At 44.4% G+C, this 26,459-nt stretch overlaps 1 protein-coding gene across 3 annotated transcripts in view; it reads right to left on the bottom strand.

Moving 5' to 3' along the window:
* The window catches only part of CUBN (cubilin), a 198,656-nt gene that overhangs the window by 36,385 nt on the left and 135,812 nt on the right, over positions 1–26,459 (bottom strand). For all 3 annotated transcript variants that reach the window (XM_083189341.1, XM_083189342.1, XM_083189343.1), the window contains exons 38-54: positions 25,851–26,032; positions 24,236–24,431; positions 22,329–22,526; positions 21,587–21,733; positions 19,098–19,288; positions 17,695–17,878; positions 16,139–16,313; positions 13,658–13,836; positions 11,953–12,162; positions 11,243–11,383; positions 9,756–9,937; positions 8,850–9,021; positions 6,290–6,490; positions 5,840–5,989; positions 3,753–3,874; positions 2,882–3,107; positions 1,814–2,001 (exon numbers count right to left, since the gene is read on the bottom strand). In XM_083189341.1, the coding sequence (XP_083045467.1) occupies positions 1,814–2,001; positions 2,882–3,107; positions 3,753–3,874; positions 5,840–5,989; positions 6,290–6,490; positions 8,850–9,021; positions 9,756–9,937; positions 11,243–11,383; positions 11,953–12,162; positions 13,658–13,836; positions 16,139–16,313; positions 17,695–17,878; positions 19,098–19,288; positions 21,587–21,733; positions 22,329–22,526; positions 24,236–24,431; positions 25,851–26,032 (3,044 nt within the window). The remainder of the gene's footprint in view (positions 1–1,813; positions 2,002–2,881; positions 3,108–3,752; positions 3,875–5,839; positions 5,990–6,289; positions 6,491–8,849; positions 9,022–9,755; positions 9,938–11,242; positions 11,384–11,952; positions 12,163–13,657; positions 13,837–16,138; positions 16,314–17,694; positions 17,879–19,097; positions 19,289–21,586; positions 21,734–22,328; positions 22,527–24,235; positions 24,432–25,850; positions 26,033–26,459) is intronic.

Raw genomic sequence — 26,459 nt, 5'->3', positions numbered from 1 at the left:
CATAAAACAATGGTAATGTATATGTAAAAGGTGGAGGATTAGTCATCCAGATCTGGATGAGATTGTCATTTTTATTAGGAAAGAAAATAATGTCACTTTGTGTGCACCACAAAGTGACATTCTTTTCTTTCCTAATAAAAATGTCTTCAATTTATGTCCCGTGGTAGCACCCCCTCATCCACATATTATTATAATCACATTTACAGAGTATTGTGACTATCAATAAGAGGGGTCCCTGTGTAAATTACAAGTTATTCTCCTGTGCGACTGGTACTACCTTCTCTCTTTTTTGGTTAAGATTGTCCACAATCAGGGTTGTTGTGACCTGCAATGTCCACACACTCTTTAGTCCCGATTTGTAGAGGAAGTCCCAAGGAAACACAGCAATTGAAGGTTTTATAAATCGGCTGAGGGAGTGGCTGATGTTGGAGCCTACCTTCTACCTCACCGTATTTTGTATCCACATTGGGAGATGCGTGGCTGAGGAACTTCCAAAAAAGTGGGGACCTTGTGGTCAGGTAAATGGGTAGATGATTATCCAATGAAACACCCTGGATCCAGAAAAGTGAAGCAGCACCACCAACGCGTTTCACTGGAATAACGCCAGCTTTATCAAGATTATCAGCTTTACCTTGATAAAGCTGGCGTTAGTCCAGTGAAACGCGTTGGTGGTGCTGCTTCACTTTTCTGGATCCAGGGTGTTTCATAACATACCAATCGCTCTCAGGTCAGAGGTACTTTGTCCCTGACCCTTGTATTCCTTCATTAACAACCACAACTCTATAATCTATTTCCATTCCATGCTTTAGCTGTACAGGGCCGGATTAAGTGCTGGGCCTATTCTGAGTGATGTGGAACAATGGCATGTATACAATGGGTGTGGGTGTGCTGGTCACATAGCCCCGAGTTAATGGGTCCCACACAGCTCGCCCTGTTCCCACTGACTATATTTAAGCTGGGTACACACAGGAGCCGATTCTGGTTAATTTGCAATGAACCGAAATAGTCCCCTGCCCCGATGGTCAGGTTTTGTGCATGCGCATTTGTGTGCAACTATGCGAGGGGATGCGGCGGCAGGGGTAGCAGTTTTTCAGCGGGGCGGGCACTCTGGGACTTAGTAAGCTGCGATCTTTTCAGCTTACCTAGTCAACCAGAATCAGGCCCACTGGCCTATATATCGGCCCTTCAAATATACGGACAATATTGTGTGGGCATGTCGGCGAATGTGTACCAGGGTTATGTCTGTGACTGGCATCGTTCATAGATATCTTGCATTGGCCCTGCAGCACAGCTGATGGCCAATATATCTGCAGAAGTGGCTGCCATCACATATGGGCAGGCACAAGTAAACGCTCGTTGAATTGTGAGGTCAGGCATGGCATATCATGATGACTGGTTAAGTGTGTATGCAGATAGTTCGGTGGATCAGCCGTACGGACGATCTGACATCCTTGCACATACCTTTCACAAGGGTAGAGGGTCTGAATGGAGATGGTACACATACCTCTCCTCTGATGAACCGACCCGGCTGTATTAGTGTGGCCTACACATACTACACTATCAGCCCCAAATGTAACCCTCAATATTCCATCATTTTGTGAGGAAAAAAAACGCAAATTGAATACTTATGGCTGACTATTAGCAGTATTTAGGAGAAAACACATTAAAATGAAAGAGGTGGAGACTCGAATGTGGTAGTACGGCACTGGATAATGTGTTAAGGATAAAGTGCACCTATGTAAAAGTAGATGTGTCATGGTTTATGAAGTTTATATTATATAATTATTAATATTATATAATACGCATCGCTCACTTTCATATAGCTTCTCTGGCATTGCCCACTACTGTCTGGTATGTGAAAGATGTTATCGAACATCAGTTCAAAATGGCTGCTCTCGTGAGTCTGGATCGTCCACGTGCACCTACTGTTGACAGGAAAATTCAGAGGCCATCCCGGAGATTTGATGTTACCGTTATCTGCAGACATGTGACCACCACAACCTAGTCACGAAAGGAAAACAATTTACAGCTAAGAATATAATTCTAACAGAGAAAGGAATGGAGAGAATGTGGGCATTTATGCAGTTGAAAGGTGCTGTAAACATAAGCAACCAATCAAATGATTTTTTTTTCTTTTACAAAGGGAAACATCTGATTGGATGATATGGGAAGTCCCCTAAGTATCATCAGTATTATAAATGTTCTCCTTATGGCATTTATCAGAAAGAAGCATCATAGGATGGCGGTGTAATGAATTCTGCGCCTTAAGTATATATTTTTTTCAATAATTTTATGGGTCAGAAATTTTTTGGGGGGAGACCAACCAAGCTCATATTACAGTATGTCCTAACTATAAATTCATAGTATATTGGGCAGAGTATAAACCCAGAGATGGGACATGGTGAAGATAATGTAAGTACGTTACTGCTTCTAAGTTTGAAGGAGATACTGCTTCTAAGTTTATGGGTTCTGGAAAGAAGAAGGTTTGAAACAGAAAAGTATTATGGGGAGATGTAATCAATGCTAGGAGAGAGATACAGTACCGACCAATCATCTCATGGCATTTTACGGACTGTGTTTGAAAACTGGAAGAAGCTGATTGGTTGAAACCTTACAGATGGAGCCTTCTTCAGCTAGCCTTCTCTGTATAGTCATGATGAGCCATGGTTTACCAAACACTATTGTTCTCAGCTGCAATACAATACATAAAACAATACCGTAGTAGGGGATTAGCATAGGATTAAGTCCGACAGCTCTGGCTCACTTAATCCTATTAAAGGGCAAAATGAGGAGGTTTCTATCTGTATCTCTCTTCAAGCTTTGATAAATCACCCCCATAGACTTTATCGATCTGCATATTATATACGTAAGATTCTCTCACCTGAGGAGTCGGATGTCCAGTTGGCATAAAATCCTCCTCCATGCAGCGTACTGTCAGCATTGAAGATGACTAATAATTTATTAGAGCCAGACTGTACAGTTCCTGGGGAGGTGGTGCCACAATACTGTCCTATGATTGGTGCCCCGGGGGAGACACCATTTATTATTGTGACCGAGTCCCAGCGACACACTGAATGGTATTCCACATCGAAATATGCAAAGGAGAGCTAGCAAGGGAAATCAGAGATTGGACAGATGCAGAATTTATTAATACATAGATTTCTGGAGAACCATGGCACAAATACTGCAGGAGAGATTAGTCCGGCCTCTACCATTACTCTAGGAAAATACTTCCTACAAACTGTTCTGCCAATCTGGTTAATAGGAAATGTTTAACAAATGTTACTAGGGATATAATTGCTTTTAATTCCAAGATTGGTGGCCTGATTCTGGTTTGCCCGAGCATCTGAGATGCCGCCCCGCCAAATAACTGCTTTTGCAAGTAGAAGTCAGTCAACGGGCGAGCCCCAATCCCACCGCCGCCCGCCCCTGGCCAGCCCCGATGGTTGTGTACGGCTCAACGACTATGCAAGTCGCCAAAGCCATTCGCAAAGGGGAGCTGCACATGCGCATAATAGACCATGTGCATGTGCAGTCCCCAAAACACAAGTCCCAATGATCAGTGTACGTCAGCTACCGTATGTAGTTTTGAAGGACACATTAGAACCAAGCGGTTCTTATCTGCCGTCAACTTCTAGGTTTCTATGAGAACAGATGCGGGGCGCCATGCTGACAGCATTTCACTTGATATAGCAGAATAGTAAGTAGGAATCATTTCTATACATAGTCAGAATGTCTCCAGGAAGACTCACAGTGATGATGTGTCCTTCTGGGGCTTCCAGTTGCCATGCACAGTGGCTCAGACCAGGATAGTTCTCTGGATAGTTGGGACTTGCTATAACTCCACTTTCTCCACTTTGAATCCCCCCGCAGCCTGAAAATCAAAAACTCCAATCACCAAAGAGCTGCCACCATATATAAATGCATGGCAACAATAGTGAGGGGGCGTCTGACCTACGGGTAACATACAGAATGATTTCCCTAATTGGTCATATACAATTTAACCAAGAATAAAACAGAAATATATCACATTTATATAATGTTTAATAAAAACAATGATGCTTCTTGTATCCACTTTGATGTAGAATTCTACCATGTGGAATTCAATCCAAAATAGTTAGCAATGTTTATGTACAAAACAATGGAAATGTCAAAACCTGACGCATTTCGTCTCCAAGACACTTCATCAGGGGTTCTGAAATCGGTAAGTGTTTCTCATCCAAGAGATGCATACACAATTATGGGATTTCCATATACTATAGGGGCAAAAAATTAAATATCTATGAAGCTCTAAATCATACAGAGGCCGACGAAATATGTGTCTCTGATGGACTTTATTAGTGCACAATACAGGGTCCTATAATATACTGTAGGTGTGCTCTCTTCCAACCTCCAAGCAGTAATATAAATGCAGAGCAATGACCATTCTCTATATCTGGTATGACATGTCAGTTCTTAAATTAGCCTTTGTATGTCTTGCACCCTATAACAGAACCGTCCACTGCTCTTATAAAAACACAAGCATTTAAACTCTAGAAACCTGCCATATAAATTATAGCTGCAAAAAGAAAAAAAACAGAAGATCAGAACAAAAAAGATCCAAATCATATTCGTTAAGCCAAAACCTATGCCGACATTTGCAGGAGCCACATGAATCCTTATTAATTTACAGAACAGTGCATTAAAAACTTCCTTTCGTTAGGAAATATTTTACTGAACATAGAGATAAAGGTAAAATGACATTTACCGAGTAACACGTATACTTACCCTTAATAGCACCAAGTTATAATTATATGTGCCTAAAATCAACTGTTCCACATAAACAGGATCTTTGTTGATTCCCAGTAGATGTTAAGTCTTTTAAAACATAAATGCCCATTTAACTTCAAAGCTGAATACAGCTATATTTTGTTTGAATTCTGGGTTTACCACCTCTCCCACAAAGTAACAGCAGATAGCCTGATGGCAACTTGTAGGCTGTGCTAAGTTATGCCTTCTAAAACACTTATACCTAGATAGTATAACCCAAAATAACATTTATATCTAAAGTGATAACCTGCGGAACAAGACAGGATGGAAGCTACAATTTCAATAGGATGGTAAAGTATTTATACAAGGGTGGAGCAATAAGTACTTGTGCTTGAAGACAGGTGGCGTTGCTGAGGAAAGTTGGTATTAATATCGTGCACTACCATTTTTCAAACAACGCCATACAAATTTCAGATTGATTCATAGGTTAGTTTTTTTTCCACCACGACAATGCCCCGGCTCCATCATCCGGAATTGTTGCGGCCAAATTGCATGAATTGTGCTATGAATTGTTGCCGCATCCACCGTACTCGCCCAACTTGGCTCCCTGCGACTTCTTTCTGTTCCCTAACCTGAAACCGTGGCTCGTGGGAAAAAAAATTCAGCTGAAACGAGGAGGTCATTATCCATACAGAAGCCTACGTGAGTTTGACAAATTGTATTTTTTAGAGGGTTTAAAAAAATGGCAGGGACGCTGGGAAAAGTGTATTGCTGTGAAAGGAGATTATGTTGAAAATAAATAAAAAAAATTGTGAAAAATTTTCATCTTCATTCTTAACACAGGTACTTATTGATCCACCCTCGTACATATACTGTAGATCAGGGATGGGGAGCCTTCGGCCCTCCCGCTATTGTTGAACTGCACATCCCAGCATGCCCTGCTACAGTTTTTTTGGCCATACTAAAACTGTTGCAGGGCATGCTGGGATGTGTAGTTCAGCAACATCTGGAGGGCTGAAGGTTCCCCATCCCTGCTGTAGAAAGTAAAAGCAGACTCTCCACATATTTAACTGGTGTTGTAGAACGTTACCTGTAAACGAGTACTCAGCGTGAAATCCAAGGTCTTCCACTTGTGCGTTACTTACAAAGCCCACCCAGATCTGAGAGGCTGCAACAGCGAGAGGGACGGACGGCATGTTCCTTCCGCATAGCCTGCTGATTACCTCTCCCTCCGCATCATCTGCAACACAAGGCATGTATTATAGGGAACAGTGGCAGAACTTATGCGTTGTGGGCCCAGGTGCAAAAATATAATTTAGGCCCCCCCTCCTCCAATCCAGGTTCACAATAACTTATTGCTAGTTTGGGCAACATGAGGCCCCCTTAGTTGTCAGGGGCCTGGGTGCTACTGCACCAATGGAAGTTCCGCCTCTGGTAGGGAAATATCTCTTGCTATCTTATTGAAGCCAGTATGTAGAAGCCGTGTCAGTAGGTGGTGCCAGGGCTGCAGGACACAATTACAGACATGGAACCAACTCACCTAAGCGCATTTCTATAAAATCATTCTTGCAGTTTTGGTGCTTCTCCATCTGCAGCTTCTTAAACTCGATGTACGTAGTGGAGGTGTTTGGGTTTTGGATAATCCATTCACAGTACAGGTTCTTTGTGTAATTACTGACCAGATCGTAGCCAGGAGATGTGAAATTACCTCCAGTAGATTCCACCAGGAACCCTCCGCAAACTGCAATATAAAATGTAGAATTTCATTAAAGGTTCCAGACTACTTGAGCTTGTTTATGGGACGTGACCGTAGCTGACCTGGCAGCTTGCAACTAAATCAGCCATTACAATGACTTTATGTTCTTATCACTGGTTATACTGGTAACACACTTTGCTTACAGATTCATACAACATACAGATAAACTACAGTAAATACAGTGTTGTCATAAAGGGAAAGTCTCTCTCCTCAATATGCGATACTCCTAAATTGTACGTCCGATAAGAATCAGATCTAATACAGTGTTTGAGGGCACAACATGGTACTTGCACAGATCGTTATCAATGTAACTTACTACTCCGAGCTGTCCTATAATTGTTGGGGAAAGCGGCGGGGGGGGGGGGGGGGGGGGGGGGGGGGAGGGTGTACATGGGGTAGATTAGGTAGGATACAACTGTTTAGCCCGAGTAACCCAGGATGAGTTTTCCTCTCTTTCTTTTTTTTCCCCTATATATTGTAACCTAACAAGTATATCTCTACTGAATCTATTGTCTGTTTTGTTATGTGATAATACAGAGTAGACGCTATTGTTATTATGTACTGTGTTTATTTGCAGTTTCATTCCAAGGGTACAGTGATCTATGTATTATATTGATATACTAGGTCTTCACACCGTCGTAAGGGGCTGCGCCCCCCTAATTTGTGGACGTTTGTATATGAGAAAGATGGTTAGAATTGTATGAAAGATGCCTGTATTGCAACTTGAGTTATAGGTGAAATGTGTTAAATAGAGAGCATATGATGTGGAAGGGGGTGTGTATTGTTTTGTTTAATTAAAAAGCGGTTACAGAGTAAGATGTACATTGATAGTGTGGATGGTACAGTGACATTTGTGGGTGTGGGGGGGGCTGTGTGTGCATGTTGTTTAGGTGTGTGTGTGTGTGTGCAATAGTATAGTAGGGTGTTTTTGAGTCAGCGGCTCCCCACTGGCAGAGGTCACAATACAGGAAAACAGGAGGCTGGGTAGTGATAGGGGTGTGTGGGCATTTGGGGGACTAAAGAGGAGGGTGGGGGACACTGTGCAGCTTCTGCCAGTGGGTGGGGGTCCAGCGTGGCAGTACAGGAGTACAGGATGGTGGCCCTGAGTCAGTGTCTCCTCCTACTGGGTGGGAGTTAGGGTGCATGAGAGCAGGAGGCTGGGCTATGAGGCATGATAGGGGTATGTGGGCAACACAGCGTCAGCGACTCCCCAGTGGTGAAAGTTACGGTTCAGGAGAACAGGAAGCTAGGTAGTGATAGGGGTGTGTGGTGATACGGGGGACTAAAGAGGGTGGGGGACACTGTGCAGCTTCAGCCAGTGGGTGAGGGTCCAGCGTGGCAGTACAGGACGGTGGCCCTGAGTCAGCATCTCCTCCTACCGGGTGGGAGTTAGGGTGCATGAGAGCAGGAGGCTGGGCTATGAGGCATGATAGGGGTATGTGGGCAACACAGCGTCAGCGACTCCCCAGTGGTGGAAGGTACGGTTCAGGAGAGCAGGAAGCTGGGTAGTGATAGGGGTGTGTGGGTATTTGGGGGACTAAAGAGGTGGGTGGGGGACACTGTGCAGCTTCTGCCAGTGGGTGAGGGTCCAGCGTGGCAGCACAGGAGTACAGGATGGTGGCCCTGAGTCAGTGTCTCCTCCTACTGGGTGGGAGTTAGGGTGCATGAGAGCAGGAGGCTAGGTGGTAAATCATGATAGGGGAATGTGGGCAACACAGGTTAGAGATGTGTGGGCATGAGGGGTAGTAAAGGTTTTTGCCTGTTGCAGAGTAGGGATGGGCGAATCGTGGGGGGGAGGTGGTGGGGTGCCGCGAATCGCGGGAGGGGGGGTCGCACGCGCGGGGGGGGGGGTGCCGCAAATCGCGGGAGGGTGGGGGTCGCAGGGGGGGGGTGCCGCGAATTGCGGGAGGGGGGGTATCGCGAATCGCAGGAGGGATGGGGTCGCGGGGGTGGGGGGTGCCGCTAACCGTGGGGGGGGGGGGGGGGGGGCGCTCACCTGGTGGCTGTGGAGTACCAGTGTCTTTGCCGGGCAGCATGGGGAGGCAGAGGGTGTCTGGCACTGTGGGCTCACTGGGCTGGTTCTCTGTCACTATGTGTGTGTGTGGGCGGAGTCAGAGGCTCCACCCAGCGTTATAGACACACTCACACATTTTGAGTGACAGATGGCTATTCTATTGTTCTCAGCTGCAATACAATACGTATTGCAGCTGAGAACAATAGAATAGCCATGGCTGGCCATGGCTAGCCATGGCCAAAGGAGCAAAGATGAAACTTGCTCCTACTGTACACACATACATACATACATACTTTCATACATACGTACACTATATTATTCAATATTTACCGGCATCCTCCATTGAGGTAAATGTAGCGCGGAATCCGCCACTGGAGACAGATCCGTCAGTGACAAATACCACTTTCAGTGTCCTGCCAGAAGACCTGACCACAGTATCTGGTTCCAAGCTGCCGCATAGTTTATCTAGAAGCGGCGACTGGCTGTGATAACCGTTGTACACCTGGAATTAGCAGATTAAGGAACAAACTGTTACCACAATATTAACTTGAAACTAAATTTAGCTGAAACTAAAGACTGTATATTCTTGTTCATGATATGGTGCCAGTAGTTCTACTTCCATCAGAATTAGTTATTATTTATATTAGGCTATAAACGCAAAAAAATAAATAGAAAAATAAAATGTGTTCTATAGCAATGGGGCATACATACGGGGCGATTTAAGCCCCCTTTCTAAGCAATGTGTCTAGATCGCTTAGAAATATAGCACGGATCGCTCTATGTGTACACCGTATAGTGATGCCCAGTCCCCTATAGTATATTATAGTCAGTATAATCTGATTAGTTTCTATTGGCAGCATCTCTCATTTCTAAAAACTTCAGTACCTCCAATTGTATCAAAACCCTACAGTACAGTATATGAGGTGCAGTTCACAAGTTTGCAGATTTAATGGGTAAGCTGTGTACACATGGTGCAATATCGCTGAGCGACCATATTGCCAGTGATTTGTTTGTGCTGCAGCGATAAATCGCCGGGTGCACGCTCCCGTGTTCGGCCTACTAATGGTCGCTGATCAGCTGTTTTCCTCTGCGGCTCCCCCAGCAGAGGTTCCTGTTCATCAGCGACCATCTCTGGTCGCTGATGAACAGGAGACACTGAGCGATATAATGCACCGTGTGTACACAGCTTTAGAATCCAGCCCCCTGATTACACAGCTTAGAATTTGCGTTACTTACAGCCATATAGTCGTAGTCACAGTTCTGGTGGTCTTGTAGTTGTAGGTCATTAATAGTCAGTGTCACGCGTCTCCCCTGTGGCACAGTTATTCTCCATTCACAGACACGACTGTGAGGGTACAAGTTGGGATAATTTGGAGAACTGAGAGTCCCGGTATCACCACTAATGTCTCCGCCGCATTCTGTAATATAAATCGCCAATGTTATTCCTGCATCTCTGGCCTTATTGACTGCTTAAGGATGTTATTTGTGGCCCTAGAGTAATATCATTTTCTGCATCGACATTTTATAAAATGAGTTTTTAGCACCAGACACAGAAAACAACATACTGTACACATAATATATGGTCCTTGAACTGGAATTATGGTGTATGTACAATATATGTTTTATATGTTTTCATACTAGGTTATCAATGTTGCATCATCGTTATAACAGATGTACTGTAGATGATCTCGATTCCCAGGTCCCTCTTCCTGTTTTGTTGTCCTTTGCATTCAGATACAGAAGAGACGGCTCCATCTTTGCAGTGGCTGTCAGGGGCATCGCCAGCCCCCACCAGCGGCCAGCTCCCGCCAGGGGCCCCTCAACGCCTCCCCCCCCAAACTGGGAAGTGTCTCACTGAAGCGGAGACGGGCAGGGAAACGCTGCCCAGCCGCCGTGATACTGGGACGCTTGTGAGACTCATGCGCGCCCCAATCCCTATCACCGGGGCTCGACAGAGAAGGGGATCTGGCAGGCGCCGGCAAAAGGATGAGGCCAGCTACTTCTGTATACAATTATTCAAGCACAGAGTGTTAATAAATGCTGTTATGTGATAAGTGTTGAGATCAGTGCCTGATTAACCAATAGGCTGATTAGGCTGCAGCCTAGGGTGGCAGGGAGTGGGGGGGATTCTTGCAGGTGGCAGCCGATGAATAAAATGAAGGCCTAATTTGTTCCATGCGTGTGGGCTATTACCCGTTCCGATGTACTCTGGTGGGTAAAGTTCATTAGGTGACTGCCAGATGGCTGTGCCAATGTAACTTACTGATGGAACCAGTACTTTATGTACATTGTGCTACAGTGCCAGCCGGGCACCCTAAAGCCAAAGTCTCCTTCCCATGCCACAAGCATTAGATCCTACATGCCAGTTGTATAACTAGGGTGACCAACTCATCCCTTTAATCCAGGACACATATTAATTACACAGGTTCTGTGGCCGTTTAAAACCAGGTGAAATGGAATCTTGAGGTGTGGCAGTTTAAAACCAGGTGAAAGCCAGCCACAGAACCTGTGTACTTAATATGTGTCCCGAATTAAAGGGATGAGTTGGTAACCCTATGTATAATCCTCATTACCTGCACATAGGCAGTATGACTGGCGAGTCCCTGAGCGCTACATGTGTATTAGCCTGGGGCACCTAGAACCTGTAATCAGACCCCGAGTGGGATGTATCTCCTGCAATATGTCCACTCTATGTTTAATCAGCATCTCCATCTATTTCTCACCTTCAACACTTGCGTTATAGCTCAGTCGGAATCCCTTGGCGTTCATAGAGTTGTCACTCACAAATTTCACATAAGCAAAACTGTCAGAGGTCCTCAATCCATCAGGCACAGTGTTGTTACAAAAGATACCCAGTAATTTCCCTAGAACAGCATAAGAGCAACAAATCTATTGTATTACATTTACAAGTAACAGCAATTTTTGGCAGTTTATTTCTTTTTACAAACAGTTTGAAGCGGCGGCTCCCAATGTTTGATGAATCACGGAACCCTCTAGTGTCAGCAGTGTTTTCATGGCAACCACAAGCACTGGCTTTACCCATTATTTTTATTAGTATCTTTTATTTATATGGCGCCGTAAGGGTTCTAGCGCCTAACAATAGATAAATTAGCAAAAAACAAGAAAATAAAGAATTGCAATACAAGACAATTTATGACAAGTACATGGTAAATAAGGATAGTTGCGGCAGGAGACAGGACACAGACTCAATTATTAGGGTGGCAGCTATATATATACAATATATATATTCTAAGAAAAGCGCATGAGGAGAAATGGCCCTGGCTCGTGAGACACAAGAGGGATAGCTGTGAGCATAAACAGAAGGCGTATTACATTGACTATAAATCATTTGATGCGGTTCTGGACAACCGACCCGTGGCACCACTACTAGTACCTGATGAAGCATTATTGAGAGGTAAAATAATAAACTAACCGGATGCATTATATTCCCGGATTTCCACATAGTCGCTTAAACAGTTTGATGAATTCTGAAGATCCAGAGACTGAAACGTAATGGTGAGGTAGTGCCCTGTTGGGCCATTAAAGAACCATTCACACGAAGAGGAGTCTGGGTAATTGTGTGTAGGGTAACCAGGGCTCTGGATTATGCCACTTTGTCCAAAATGTGTTCCTCCACAAAGAGCTGCAATGAGATAAACCTTTACTTTACATGTAAATTCCACAATATGCTATGTTATCTGAATGTACTACCAAAGAATATAACTACGTGAGGTACATTTACCCAATGGCTGTAAATGAGTAATTAATATATATATAAACTCTATGCAACATGCTCTCCTGATTTGATTTGTCTTTAATAGACAATCTTAGTACATTTTACCCTATTTTTCGGCACAAATAAGTTAATAAATTGTTTACAGCCAGACAAATTGTTATAAATACAATACACATTATTTATTGACAATCTTTTTTTTTATTATCAATTTAAGACATAGGGCCAGATGTATCAAGCTTCAAAAAGTGAGAGTGACAAACAGCCAGCCAATCAGCTCCTAACTACCTGAAAAATGACAGGTAAGAGCTGATGCGATCCAGCCCATAACGGGTGCGATAATCGCACCATGTATGGGCACCTTTTTCACTAACTGTCCCCTCCATCAGCCTCACTCCCCCAAGTGTCTAACCCTAACTGTCTCCTCCATCATCCTCACTCCCCCCAAGTGTCTAACCCTAACTGTCCCCTCTATCAGCTTCGCCCTAACACTCCCCCAAGTGTCTAACCCTAACTGTCCCCTCCATCAGCTTCGCCCTAACACTCCCCCAAGTGTCTAACCCTAACTGTCCTCTCCATCAGCCTCGCCCTAATACTCACCCAAGTGTCTAACCCTAAACCATGAAAAATCATGTGTCAGCCTATTGTGTCGACAACTTGCATGCCGACGGTTTTCTTTTTCAACTGTCAATATTTAATCCCGTAGACCATCTGGCACTGGCCTACTGTCTATATTCCACACGGATTACGCCACACCCCTTCCACCCCCCCTAAAAAAAAAAAATTGGAAAAACCCTTGAACTTTCTCCTATCCTAAAATTTGGAAGTGAAAGATAAATGATAATATGGCAGTTGGTTATACAGCGCCTGATTCAGAGGTGGTATGAATTAAACTGTAATCCTGCGCATTTGGCAGATTACACCGCTGGTCACCACCAGAGGACACGAAGATCCAAGCACCCTCTCATAGGCCCACAGTGAGAGGTGCACAGTATCGCCATGGTAAAGTGTCACAGACAAGTGCCCGCTCATGTTCCAATAGGCACGGATCAAACGGATGAGTGTCTAGGTCCATAGTCAATAGGTTGACACCAAAAGGTCGACAAAAAGACAACATGCAAAAGGTCGACCCCCAATTATTGTAGCATATACACTGGGCACAGTTTGCTTTTCCCGATTGCAATCCGAGTGATCTTCTGTGAATGTGACCTAGTGCATGTCGGAATCTGCTGCGCTGTATAAGGAACTGTAAATAAATAAATACTATGGGGTATCTGGATAGCGTTCCAATGTAGACAGAGTTCCTGCTTATACACATGACTCTTATAGAGGAAACACTTATCGGGAAGCAGGTACTGTATAACTGACACGGTTACAGAACTGGGGGTCACGCTTGCACACATACCAATGGAATACTGCACATTGAATCCTACTCGGGGGGAACTGCTGCCGGTCCTAAACCGCAGGTACATAGCAGTGCCCAGTGATTTGTAGGTGACTGGCAATGTGCTTCCGCAGAGCTTTGCAATGAGCCTTGCACTGGAATCTGCCCCATCTCTTAATTCCAGGTAACTGGTGCTGCAGCTGATAGAAAAGAAAGTTATTACATCCTCATAAAACATATTGGGGCAGATGTAGTACATCTTCCCCATAAGCAGTTATAGTGTTGACTTGGAGGCTCACTTATGTTCTACAGATTAACATGTTGTGGTGGCTGCATAATAAGTGCATCCTGATTGTGGCATCCTGCTCTTACTACTACAGAAGAGGTGGAATGGAGAAGGACAGGGATGGGGAACCTTGAACTACACATCCCAGCATGCCCTGCTACAGTTTTGCTATTTGGCGATGTTAAAACTGTTGCAGGGCATGCTGGGATGTGTAGTTCAACAACAGCTGGAGGGCCGAAGGATCCCAATCCCTGGGGAAGAAGAAAAATGGCAGAGTGATGGAGGGAAGGCCAAGAACAGCAACGGCTTGTCAAGGTAACTATGGGGATATGTACGTGTGATCGGTGTTTGGAATACTGGAAGACAGATAATGAAAATCCTGACAGGGATGGGGTAAGTATACTTACCCTCTTCCCCTACCCCTCCTACTTAATGCCCGACCCTAACCCTCCCCTTCCCCGCTTTCCCCTTCAGACCTAAGCCCCAATTTTTAGTGTCTAACCTCCCCCAGCTAAGTGCCAAGGGATATGGCCATTAGGTTGACCCTAATAAGATTGACATGCATTGTGTCGACACCTGAAATAGGTCGACATTGCTAAGGTCAACACAAGTAATAGGTCAACAATGGCAAGGCCGAAGTTGCTACAAGTGGTATTTATTAGAATAGTGTGAGAGGCACTGTGCCCAAAGCATGGCGAGCACAGAGAGCCATGCAAGGGGATGAGGTACACTTTGACGATGTCCATGTCAACTATGTCAACATTCTGGCAAAAACAGAGAAAAACTCATGTAGACCTTTTTACTGTCAACCTTGCCATTGTCAACCTAATGCTTGTGTCAACCTTCCAACCCTGTCGACCAAAGCCATATTGATCTATTTCGGGTGTCGTCCTAAGGCCTGTTGACCTTCAGTGGTCAACCCAATGCATATCGACAGTTGCTTGCATTTTGACCGCCACACTATTATGTACATGCTTGTGGGGGTCTGTCTCCTGTGGGTATTGGAGGGCTGCTGCAAATATACTTCATTGTAATAAAGGCCCTTATTCAGATCTGATCACAGTACAAATTTGTTCTCAAAATGGTCAAAACTATGTGCACTGCAGGTGGGTCAGATGTAACATGTGCAGAGAGAGTTAAATTTGGGTGGGGTGTGTTGAAACTGAAATCTAAATTGCAATGTAAAAATAATGCAGCCAGTATTTACCCTGCACAAAAGCCATATAATTCACACAAATCTAACTCTCTCTCTGCATCTGCCCCACCTGCAGTGTACATGGTTTTGCCCATTTTGAGAACAAATGTGTACTGTGATCAGATCTGAATAAGGGCCAATGTGTACAGAAATGGAGTGAGGGAAACCATTATTTTTGTACACGTTTTCCTATGAGTAGGAGCCGGTGCTTCTGGGTGGACACTGGGAGAGACGAGCTGCTGATTAGCGCTAGGTGGAATAATTGCTGTTTGTATATCCAGTTGATTGTAATGATGACTATCTATCCCCTTCTTATCAGACAAGTCCATATTGAGTCTCAAATGATCATTCCATTTGGACTACTGCAGGAAAGGAAATTTCCATTATACGAGAAAAGAACAGATTTTTATTTTCAATAAAATTGAATTTGCATTTGTAAGTATATTTGATATTGAAAACATTTTACCATAAATAATAATATATCGTACTTAGGTCTGTCCTGCAACCAGCAGTATTACCCAGGGAACATGGCAGCCTTCCAGGGATTCCCACTGCAGCCAGCAATAGACTAGACCAAGACAGAGGACCGCTTTACACCCACAAGGGGTAATAATATACAGCAGGGGTGGAGCGGGAAGGTGGCAGGATGGAGTGGAGTGGGAGGGTGGCAGGTCAGCGCAGTGGGCACACCGAGGTCATAAACTAATTTGTTAATAACTGACCAGACATTATTATTTCTTCATAACAATATTACAGTACATTGCTTACAAATAGGGTAATATCACATTAGCATTTTCACCTAACACTAACATCACATCTCTATGCTGTCATAAGGTATAATCACCACCCAGATCTTGACTTTGTTACATGGCTTCTGCATGCTTGGGAAGCTATTACTAGAGGTTGGGATAAAGGGCTTTCTCCCTTTGATAAATAGAGAACTTGGAGAGATCTACATCATTTCATAACTTGATTCTGAATTTTTTTTTGTTAATAAAAAGTCATTAACAAACCTAAGTACCTGTCAGAGGGTTCAATGTAAAACTGATCTTGGAAGTCCAGCTGTACCGCTTCACCATCCGGCACTATGATAATCCATTCACAGTCCGTATTTTGTGGATAATTATTAGGATAATTTGGGGATGTGATATTTCCATTAGGATTGGAGTCACTGACATACACGGTCCCTCCACATGCTAAACACAAGCACATAAAGCATTAATAACTGATCTGCATGGACATGTATGCATTAAACACAGTATTACTATTATTATCCAGTAGTAACAACATTATTTATTTTCTCAGTGAATAGCTAACACTAGATCTTTCAGCTTGTCTCCAATGCATCTCATTACACAAGATGCATTACAGATGACTACAGATGCCGGAATCTAGCACAGTTTAATTAGTTATGTCTAATTGCTTGATTTGAAAACCGTAATTCATTTGCTGACCAAAAGTTTTATTTAAACATTTGTTTTGAGAAAACAGATATGCTGTATAGTTATATGTGTATGTATAGTTTTATCATATATTACATATCTTTTAGTACAAAAACCAAACATGGCAAAGATCCCTGTGTACCATTTTGGGATGCAAGGGAAAAAATTAAACAATGTTACCGTTTTGCAATGTGCCTTCACCCATGCGTTGCGGAGGCACTAAACAGGCATTGTTCCGAACTGAAACCTTCCCACCCGACAGGATTTTACTCAGAACTTCAATGGGGCAATTCAATTGGTTATCACCCCCAATCTTCTGTCTAAAGTAGCGGGAGATCAGGAGATATTCAATTGTTTTTATCGCACTAATTGTTTTAATGCAGTAATTATGTTCATCTCTCACCCCTCCAGCTAAACCTTACCGCACTAACGGGCGCAATATAAAAAGTCCCGCTCAAACTGGTACCTTTCTGCTCATTTCAGCTCACCAACACCCAGGGAGTGCGAGCTGAAATATAAGCACTGATCGCTCTCCAATGGAGCAACAACTGAATAGCTCCATTGAGCGCCATCTGCTGGCTGCCAGCGTACTGACATTTGAATTCTCCCTAATGTATGAAATAATCCTTATTGAGTAAAATCCCTGTGATTCAACCCAGGATCCCCAACTAGTCATCATAAACATTCCTAGTGGTACTGCAGCAATATACAGATATAGCCACGCTCATCGTTGCTACAGTGGCACCATCCAAGTCTCCTATTTGCGCCATAACAATTGCACGTTAAAGCACACTAAGGTGCAAGAGGATCCAAAGCAGGTGCATCACAGCTGGGTCGCAATTGATATATATATATATATATATATATATATATATAATATATATATATATATACATACATACAATGAGTCCATTCTCATACAATGGAGCCGGACAGCTGGAACTCAATGCATTGCAATAATAAAAGGAAGCCTCAGTTACCCAAAATGTGGCCATCAATATGACATAATATCAGAGTGTTCAGGGATCATCATCTTTATTAGTACTTTAAAAGGCTGGATGGACGTTCCTGGCCCTTGTGGTAAATGAGTTTCATCTTACAATGAGCAATGAAGGAGAGAGCTATTAACACATACCTAAACTTTTTGCCTCGTATTTGAGCTTGAATCCTTTGCCCTCATTACTGGCGTCGGAGATGAATCGGACAAGAAGCTCATTGTCTGTGCTGTGCAAGCTGGACGGAGCGTTCCTGCCACAGAACTTTCCATTGCTGGCCGTGTTCCCGAGAGGGGGTGACGACTCATCGGGACCGTTTCTCAGCTGGAGAAATAATATCCCGCAAATAAATAATATATTACTTGTCTACAATACATTGTATCAGATACAATCAATCTCTAAATCGAACTCCTGCACATTAGTTCATCATACCAAACACAATTAAAAATGTAATTTCCCAGAAGGCATCATTTGCATTTCAGTGTAAGGGGGTTATTTTGGTTCACTCTTTCTGACAAATTCCTTCTTATGGACAAAACCATGTGCACTGCAGGGGGGAGGCAGAGAGTTAGATTTGGGTGGGGTTTTACTTCAAAGTGAGATCTATATTGCAGTGTAAAATAAAGCAGCCAGTATTTTCCCTGCAGATAAACAAAATAACTCACCCAAATCGAATTATCTCTGCACATTTTACATCTACCCCCCTGCAGTGCACTTGTTTTTGTCCATCTAAGAAGGATTTTGTCAGAAAGAGTGAACCAAAATAACCCCCAATGTGTTTTGGAAGTGATTGGATTATGGTCTGAAAATAACAACTGGGCCAGCGTTTAAATTTGCATGCCCAGTCGTGATGTGATTGTCGGACGTTCCTGCCCAGTTGATCAGCGGATCACCTGCATGCTATATCGGCATCGGCTGTGATGTATCCGGTACTCATGTCCTGAATCCTTACCTCTCCAGAGACCCAGTATTGTCAGAGGCAGAAACACTGCACTCGCAAGTCTACTAGTGAACTGCAGGCTAGAGAGAAGGGGGCCCAGATAGACACTGCGTACAGGCCCCCTCCTCTCTTAATACAAACCTAGATGCAAGGTTGCCTACATTTATAGTCTCCTGTCCGGGAGAAGCGCGGAGAGGAGACTGTATGCAGCACTTCGGGGGCGGGGCCTGATGTAAACATCATTAAGCCCCACCCCCAGTACTGCAAATACTGCAATTAGCGAGGAGCGGGCGGGGCTAAAGGGGAAGCAGTCAGGATAAAAGTCAGTTTACACTGACTTTGATCTGCGAAGGGGGAACAAAATAATTTGATGGTGAGCGACCACGGAATGATTTTTTGACCGTGCAGCCGCATGCGAGGATGCAGGGATTTGCTCGTCTGGGGGGGGGGGGGAGCTTCCATTCGGCAGGGCTGCATTTACCTACTCGGTGCGCAGCAAATATACGCTGACTAGCATGCGGTCTGAATCAGGACCTTAATTCCCTTCTGAGAACCACTGATAAAATGACTTCTGATTCCAACAAGAGTTACGCTCACGCTCACCTCTATGTAGTCCCCGCTGTGACAAGCGGCGTCACTGTTCTGGATTTCAAACGTCTGCTCAAAGTGCACGGCGACCGTGAAGCCGGCGGTGACCAGCACGTGCCAGGTACAGTTCTGGCCGGGCGCGTAGTTCTCTGGGTAATTTGGTGACGTTATTAGCCCCCTATTCGCATGTAAGTATCCACCGCAGCCTAAATAAAGTGATGGATTGTGTTAATATTATAACTGCACTGACAGGGGAGAAGATTACAGATAATAAAAGTGTTGTACAAATGATGGGAAGTAAAATAAAATGTTTCATATAATTATAATTAGAGATGTGCAGGTTCTGATTTACTTTTGATTTACTCTGATTTCAAAGCAGGATCTTATTGGCTATCCCAAATCACATGACAGTTGTTGACAGTTGATAGCCAATAAGATCCTGCTTTGAAATCAGAGTAAATCAGAGCCTGCACATCTCTACTTATAATAATAACCACCCCCCCCCCCCCACACAAACTATAGAATCACGGTATGATTACCAGGTGGCCCGACACAAGCTGTTGCACTATTTAGAGTGCAAACCACACTACTAGTGCATTGCACATGTACTGTATAAATAACAATCCATCAGTACGGGACTGATTCTGATTCAGAAGAGGAAGGGTGGTGTCTTTTTGCTGTTACATCCTATGGACATCCACCAACATCCACACTCCCTATGTCCAAATCAGTCCTGGGTCTCCGAGCGCTAACAATTAGGACACATGTGCTGTGTGACACATGTGCAGAAGAAAAAAGATTCTCAATTGCGTGAATATTTAGACAAGATCCATCCGATCGCTGGTACCTGTACACAATACTCTCCATAGTGAGCAGTTCCGTCTACATGCAACACTCTGTAGGCACCCAGTTACTCCTGCTCAGCTGCCAGTGCTGTGACCGAGCTGTGCACTGCTTGGATTGCTCATTGGCTTATGCGCACATGCATTGCCAACATAACACAAGATCTGGTCACAACACAAGCTTGTGTATAGTTCTGCAGCAGCATCACTGTGTATAGTGTAGGTCTGAAGCAGCATCACTGAGAGTAGCCATTTGTTGGCAGAAGCAATCTTGGTACTTGTTTCCTAGCACGGCCACAATCGCATTAATCTTGTGCCCTTAATAGTGGTATGCGATGGCCCCCGACGCGATGGACCCGATTTCCCATTGAAATGCATTGAAAAGTTAAAAAATGGCGTCAGTCGCGTCGCATGCGGCTAAATGCGGCTAAATAAGCATTAAATGGTCCCGACGCGATGCCCCCGATTTCCCATAGGGAACAATGTTAAATGGCTCAATTTACCCAAATCAACAGGGAACAATGTTAAATGGTCCAGAAACCCCCAAAAACACCCCTGAACAGTGAAATGGCCCCCCAAAATTAGTTAACGCCACCCCACGATCAACGTGAACCCGAAGCGTGGCGAGCGCAGCGAGCCCGCGAGGGGCGGCGGTACGCGTCCTCCGACCTTTTCATACCCCCACTATCCACGTCGGCGTGGAGTTGAGAATAGAATAGTGTGGCGAGCGCAGCGAGCCACCGCGCCCGAAGCGTGGCGAGCGCAGTGAGCCCCGCGAGGGGACGCGGATACCTTCACAGGTAAACGCGTCCCCTCGCGGGCTTCACAGGTGTCCGCGTCGCCATGGACACCTGTGAAGCCCGCGAGGGGACGCGTATAACTGTGAAGGTATCCGCGTCCCCTCGCGGGGCTCGCTGCGCTCGCCTCGCTGCGCTCGCCACACTATTCTATTCTCAACTCCACGCCGACGTGGATAGTGGGGGTATGAAAAGGTCGGAGGACGCGTACCGCTGCCCCTCGCGGGCTCGCTGCGCTCACCACGCTTCGGGTTCACGTTGATCGTGGGGTGGCGTTAACTAATTTTGGGGGGCCATTTCACTGTTCTGGGGTGTTTTTGGGGGTTTCTGGACCATTTAACATTGTTCCCTGTTCATTTGGGTAAATTGAGGCATTTAACATTGTTCCCTATGGGAAATCAGGGGCATCGCGTCGGGACCATCGCATGCGATTTTTTAGCACGCATGCGATGCGACCGATCAGATTTTTTACCTGCGATGCACAAGATTAGAATCGGTGTGGCCGTGCTAGGAAACAAGTACCGCAATCTTCATACACAGCCAGCCAGAAGCAACAAATAGAGCGTGCTGGAGCCCAGTGATGGCAGATGGAGCCCTTTCTGAGCAAGATTGTGTGCAGGGGAAGGTGACTGCACGGACCACTGGCTTCCTGTTGGGTCACATGGTCACACTGCATGTGCTTTATCAGCTTCTGCAAAGGCACAATCTAAGGGGGAGGCCCTATTGTACAAAGAAGCTTTCTGCAGCCTATGCACTCACTAAACACATCTATGGCACATACCACTCTATGGTTTAATGGCTGCCTTCACTAATAGATCTGTGCATTATTGTAAAGGTTTTAGTGAATAATACAAGACAACTGTACTTTTATGATAAGATGCATTAAAGCCTCCCCCAGAAGCACTTGTATCAGAAGAAAAGACCAGGAACATGCTATCTCCAGATGATCGGATCGGTCCCGGAGACTCTCTGCCGCACACAACAGCAAGTTCTGGTGCAAGGTTGTGTTCTCCTAAAAATGACACAAATAGTAATAGTAGTAATAATAATAATAATAATAATAATAATAATAATACTGCAATAAATAATAATAATGAATTCTCTATTGTAAATGATAGCAATATTACAAGTCACTGAATGTCTTAATAAAATATTTCTATATAAAATAATAAAATATTTCGAAACACAATGCTGTCACTTTCCTTTGCACTATTCTGCTCAGCGTTGTATCTATAATGTGTACAAGGTGACCCCCACCACGCACCCCATAACATACACAGTGTGACGGCAGATGCCCTGCCCCCCCCTCCCCATTCAGTCTGTCAGTGGTGGAACCTTCTGTATAATATACCTGGAAAGGTGGTGCCTGCTGGCATAGCTGATAATAAAGACTCTGGGATTATGCCAAAATATACACAGAAGGTGCCATGTACAGAAAGTACACCCATGCCTCATGGCATATAAGCCCCCTGATGATCTTACTACTCAATTTCTTAATTCCTTCATGATATAATAGGGCTGATGATGTAATAGGGCTGATGATGTAATAGGGCTGATGATATAATAGGGCTGATGATATACAGTAATAGGGCTGAATCACTTCATACCGTCTCTGATGACGAGCTTGTCATAGTTACATGTGTCATGGGCCTCTATATCCACGTACAGGAGATTCAGTTCCACCGTGGAGTCTGGAGACCTGATAACCCAGGTGCACATGAGGTTTGGGGCGTACTGATTGGGCCATCCAGGTGAGAAGACAAATAAAGGCGTTTCTCCGGTTCTCAACACTCCTCCACATGCACCTGAAGAAGAATGAGTGCAGCACTGTCATATTATATAACACGTAGGGAGATGTCATGAATGCCATATATCCATATGTGATGGCAGATGTAGACAAGCGTATAAGTAACCGATAGCAACCAATCAGCTTCTAGTTAGCATTCCTGAAACACATTCTATAACACTTTTCTATTTGTCCTTATTTACAAGCCTTGATACATCACTCCCATGATATGGCCGCTTCAGAGTTCTTTCCAGAATAAGATAACATTAGCATGACGTGTTGCAACTCATCATCACCTACTGTAATACTCCTTTTACACCAGACTAAATAGACTGGGTTTTTGCAGGGGAGTGGGCAAAAACCTGGGTTTGCAGGCAGTGTGAACGTTCCCATTTGAAATGACCCGGGTCATGAAACCCGGCATATTATCCCGGGTAATAACCAAACACGGGCTCAACCCAGCTCACTGTTCAGTGTAAACCGGTAACCCAGGTCGATGCAACCCGGAACCCATTCACTGCAATGCCATAGCGGCCCAGGACCCATCTCCGGTGACTTCGCCCGTCTGGCATTATGCTGGGTGGGGAGGGTGGTGTAAAAGGGGTCACAAGCTGGGTTGCACCAGGGTTGGAGCCGGTTACAAAATCCCGGGTGTGACCCGGCTTGTAGGTGTAAAAGGGGTAGTGACTGTGAGCCTACTAACCAAGGCATGGTGTAAAAGACATTATTTATGCAAGAAATGAGAAACAATTAGTTTCTCATTAAATAAAATGTTTGTTTTCCTGACAGAGATGTTCATATACTGTATGTTATTCTGCAGCACATTTTCCACATGATGGTGAGGAAGGACAGAGCTAACTGTAGGATTGGGCAGCCGGCTATAGATCTACAGAAGCTGAAGACCTGCAGGCCTGGAGTTCAAGGCAGGTATTGCAGGATAACTATTCAAGACAAAAATCCTGATTATTGATGTTAAGGAAGCAGCTGTGCAATTGCATGTTATTAAAATGTAAATGCAGCAGGAGGCGGCGTCTGACAACACTGACCCATGACCCATCACGCTGGGTGCTGCCCCCCAAGCAGTGCAGAAGAAGTAACAGGAGTTGCATCTGATATCACAAGACCTGTTCTACACATGCGCAGAAGGGGTCTTGCACCCGCAAAGTCCCCCAATCATTGTATTTGTAGCAAAACCAGTGGGTTTGTGTAGAAATATGACATAGGCCCAAAGACTGATTAGGTGCAGACAATATAATGCAGTGATGTACAGAGGGTCCACAACAAGCACGTGTTACTGATACAACAAAACAACTGCTGAGCAAAGCAGTTCTTTTAATCCGTTCCTAAAGGTGCCCATACACGTTGCGATTTTAACATGCGTTTTGAACTTTTAAAGTTCAAAACGCATCGCATCGGTTAACATCGCACCGTGTACCTGCGGGGATGCGATGCGCGTCCCCGCGGGTATAATATTGTATAGCACAAAAAGTATCTGCAGGCAGTACTTTTTGTGCTACATTGCATCGCATCAGTTTTGTAGTACATGCCATCTCCATTAGGTAACTAAAAAAAAAAAAAAAAAAGCCAGAAATCACATCGCAACCGCACAGTAAAGTGGATCGCATCCCATCGCATCCCCCAACAAGTGCCAAAATCACACGGCACAAATGAAGTTCAAAACGCAGAGCACACATATCGCAAAGTGTATGGGCACCTTCAGTCTTATACCTTGAGTAATATTAGGCGCTGGTCCAGGCGATATATCGATTGCCGTCCATTCTAGCAGGAAACCCTTTTTGCGTATTGTGCCATCACTTGTAAACTGTACTGTTACAGAGCTGCCGGAGGAGAAGAGGGAAGGAGGCTCCGTAACGCCACAGTATGTGCCCATTATGTGATAGTGGGTGTCAGGCCCATCGTATATCTGCACACAAACAAAGCCAACAATGATGACAACACATGCAATTAGACTGTACAATAAAATGTGCCCCCATAACCATTATGTAGATCCGGCAATTCTCAATAGAACATGCAAATTATGGGCCTGGTTCTGAGTCAGACATACGTAGCGGATTTACCACATTTGCAAAAGAAAGAAATCGGTGACTGAACACGGGCTGGATCACTTATACCATGGGTCTTCAAACTGTGGCCCTCCAGATGTTGTGAAACTACATGTCCCAACATGCATTGCCACATTTTTTCCTATAAGAACATGCCAAAATTGTCAGGGCATGCTGGGACATGTAGTTCCACAACATTTGGAGGGCCACAGTTTGAAGACCCATGACTTATACTAACTGAGCGAGTTTGCTTATATGAATGGATTGATCTGTCTTTTGACTGACCACACTTTCCATGAAATGGGCATTTCTGGGTGGTAACTGGGCGGTGACCATGGAATTGCAAGCAACAGTGGGAGTGTCATGGGTGTGTCATGTTATGGGCGTGTCATGGGCAGGCAATACAACAAGCATTGCTCAATAGCACCATTAAATTGCAGCTAAACACTGCAAAATGAATTATTTATTATTAGGGAGAAACGTCACTAAATAATGAATAGGCTCCTACAGTATGTACTGTAAAATTGAAGATTGATATTTGCAATGTATTTCATTAGAAATTCTGTTATCTTATTTGTTCTTTTCTCCACTCGGTACCTGATTAAAGGTTCTAAGATAACACATGTAGCTCCCCTTGTAATGCTGTTAAACACACGTATGGGTGCTCAGGGACTCGCCAGTCATACTGCCCATGTTTATGTAAGGTCATATAACTGGCATGTAGGATATAATGCTTGTGGCATGTGATGGAGACTAAGGGCCAGATGCACTAAGCTTCAAAAGTGATAAAATAGAGAGTGGACAGCCAGCCAATCAGCTCCTACCTGACGTATCACAGTCTGTGTTTGAAAAATGTCAGGCAGGAGGTGATTGGTTGGTTGTTTATCACTCTCAATTGAATCACTTTTGAAGCTTAGTGCATCTTGCCCTTTGGCTTTAGGCTGACCAGCTAAGTAAGCATCAGTAAGTTACATTGGCACAGCCATCTGGAAGTCACCTTAAGAGCCCTCCTAAGGAAACTCCTGACTGGTACCGCTCAGCCTGCGCTGCAGCAAGTACCGGTGCGCCTGCTGCTGGACAGTGAGATTGGACACTCCAATTAAAGCTTTGTGCAGCAGATGGCTGAATCTTGTGAGTCTGACCCACAAGCTGTTGTTACACCTTTTGTTTTAGGGGGGGGGTTACCAAATTCCAACTTTGCTTTGGGTGACTGGGATGAAGTTACACCTCTGCTCCCTACTGTATATGAAAATAGCTATAGTCTGACGTAAGGAACACACCCGTAACTTGTCAGCACTGCAAGCTGAGTTGCGTTCGATGTCCATCTCCAAAATTCTAATCTCAATGATCCGACCGGACGGCACATTAATTTTCCAAATGTAGTTAGAATTATGTGGATATTGCCTGGGCCACAAGGGAGACGCAATTTGCCCATAGGTTCCTTCTATATTGTTTCCAAACACTGTTGGGGAGAAAACACAAATGTCACGGCAGCAGTTGGAAAAAGGCTTTTCCCCAAGTCACGGGTCAGATACTAAGAGGGGCATTCAATGTGTGTCCATATTACCAACAGTTGGAACTATTGGCTCATACCTACTCAATGCAGCTGTTTTCAGCAGTAAAAAGGTCGACAGTCATTAGGTCAATCCCTATTGGTCAACCGGACAGAGTTCGCCACCCAAAAAAAGGCCGATATACTGTATATTAGGTTGACATAAACAAAAAAGTCGACATGAGGAAAGGTCCACATGAGTTTATTTTTTATTTTTTGGGGGTGTATATGTTATCCAATGTCACCATGGACACCGCTTAAGTGTACAGCGTCCGACATGGTGCCTCGCTGTGCTCGGCACAGCGCCAATACTGTATTTCCACTGGGATGGTAAAGT

The sequence above is a fragment of the Crinia signifera genome, chromosome 5 (assembly GCF_055691185.1).
Source record: "Crinia signifera chromosome 5, ASM5569118v1, whole genome shotgun sequence".
NCBI lineage: Eukaryota > Metazoa > Chordata > Amphibia > Anura > Myobatrachidae > Crinia > Crinia signifera.
The sequence above is the reverse complement of the archived record's forward strand: the minus strand, read 5'-3'. Positions and strand labels throughout refer to the sequence as shown.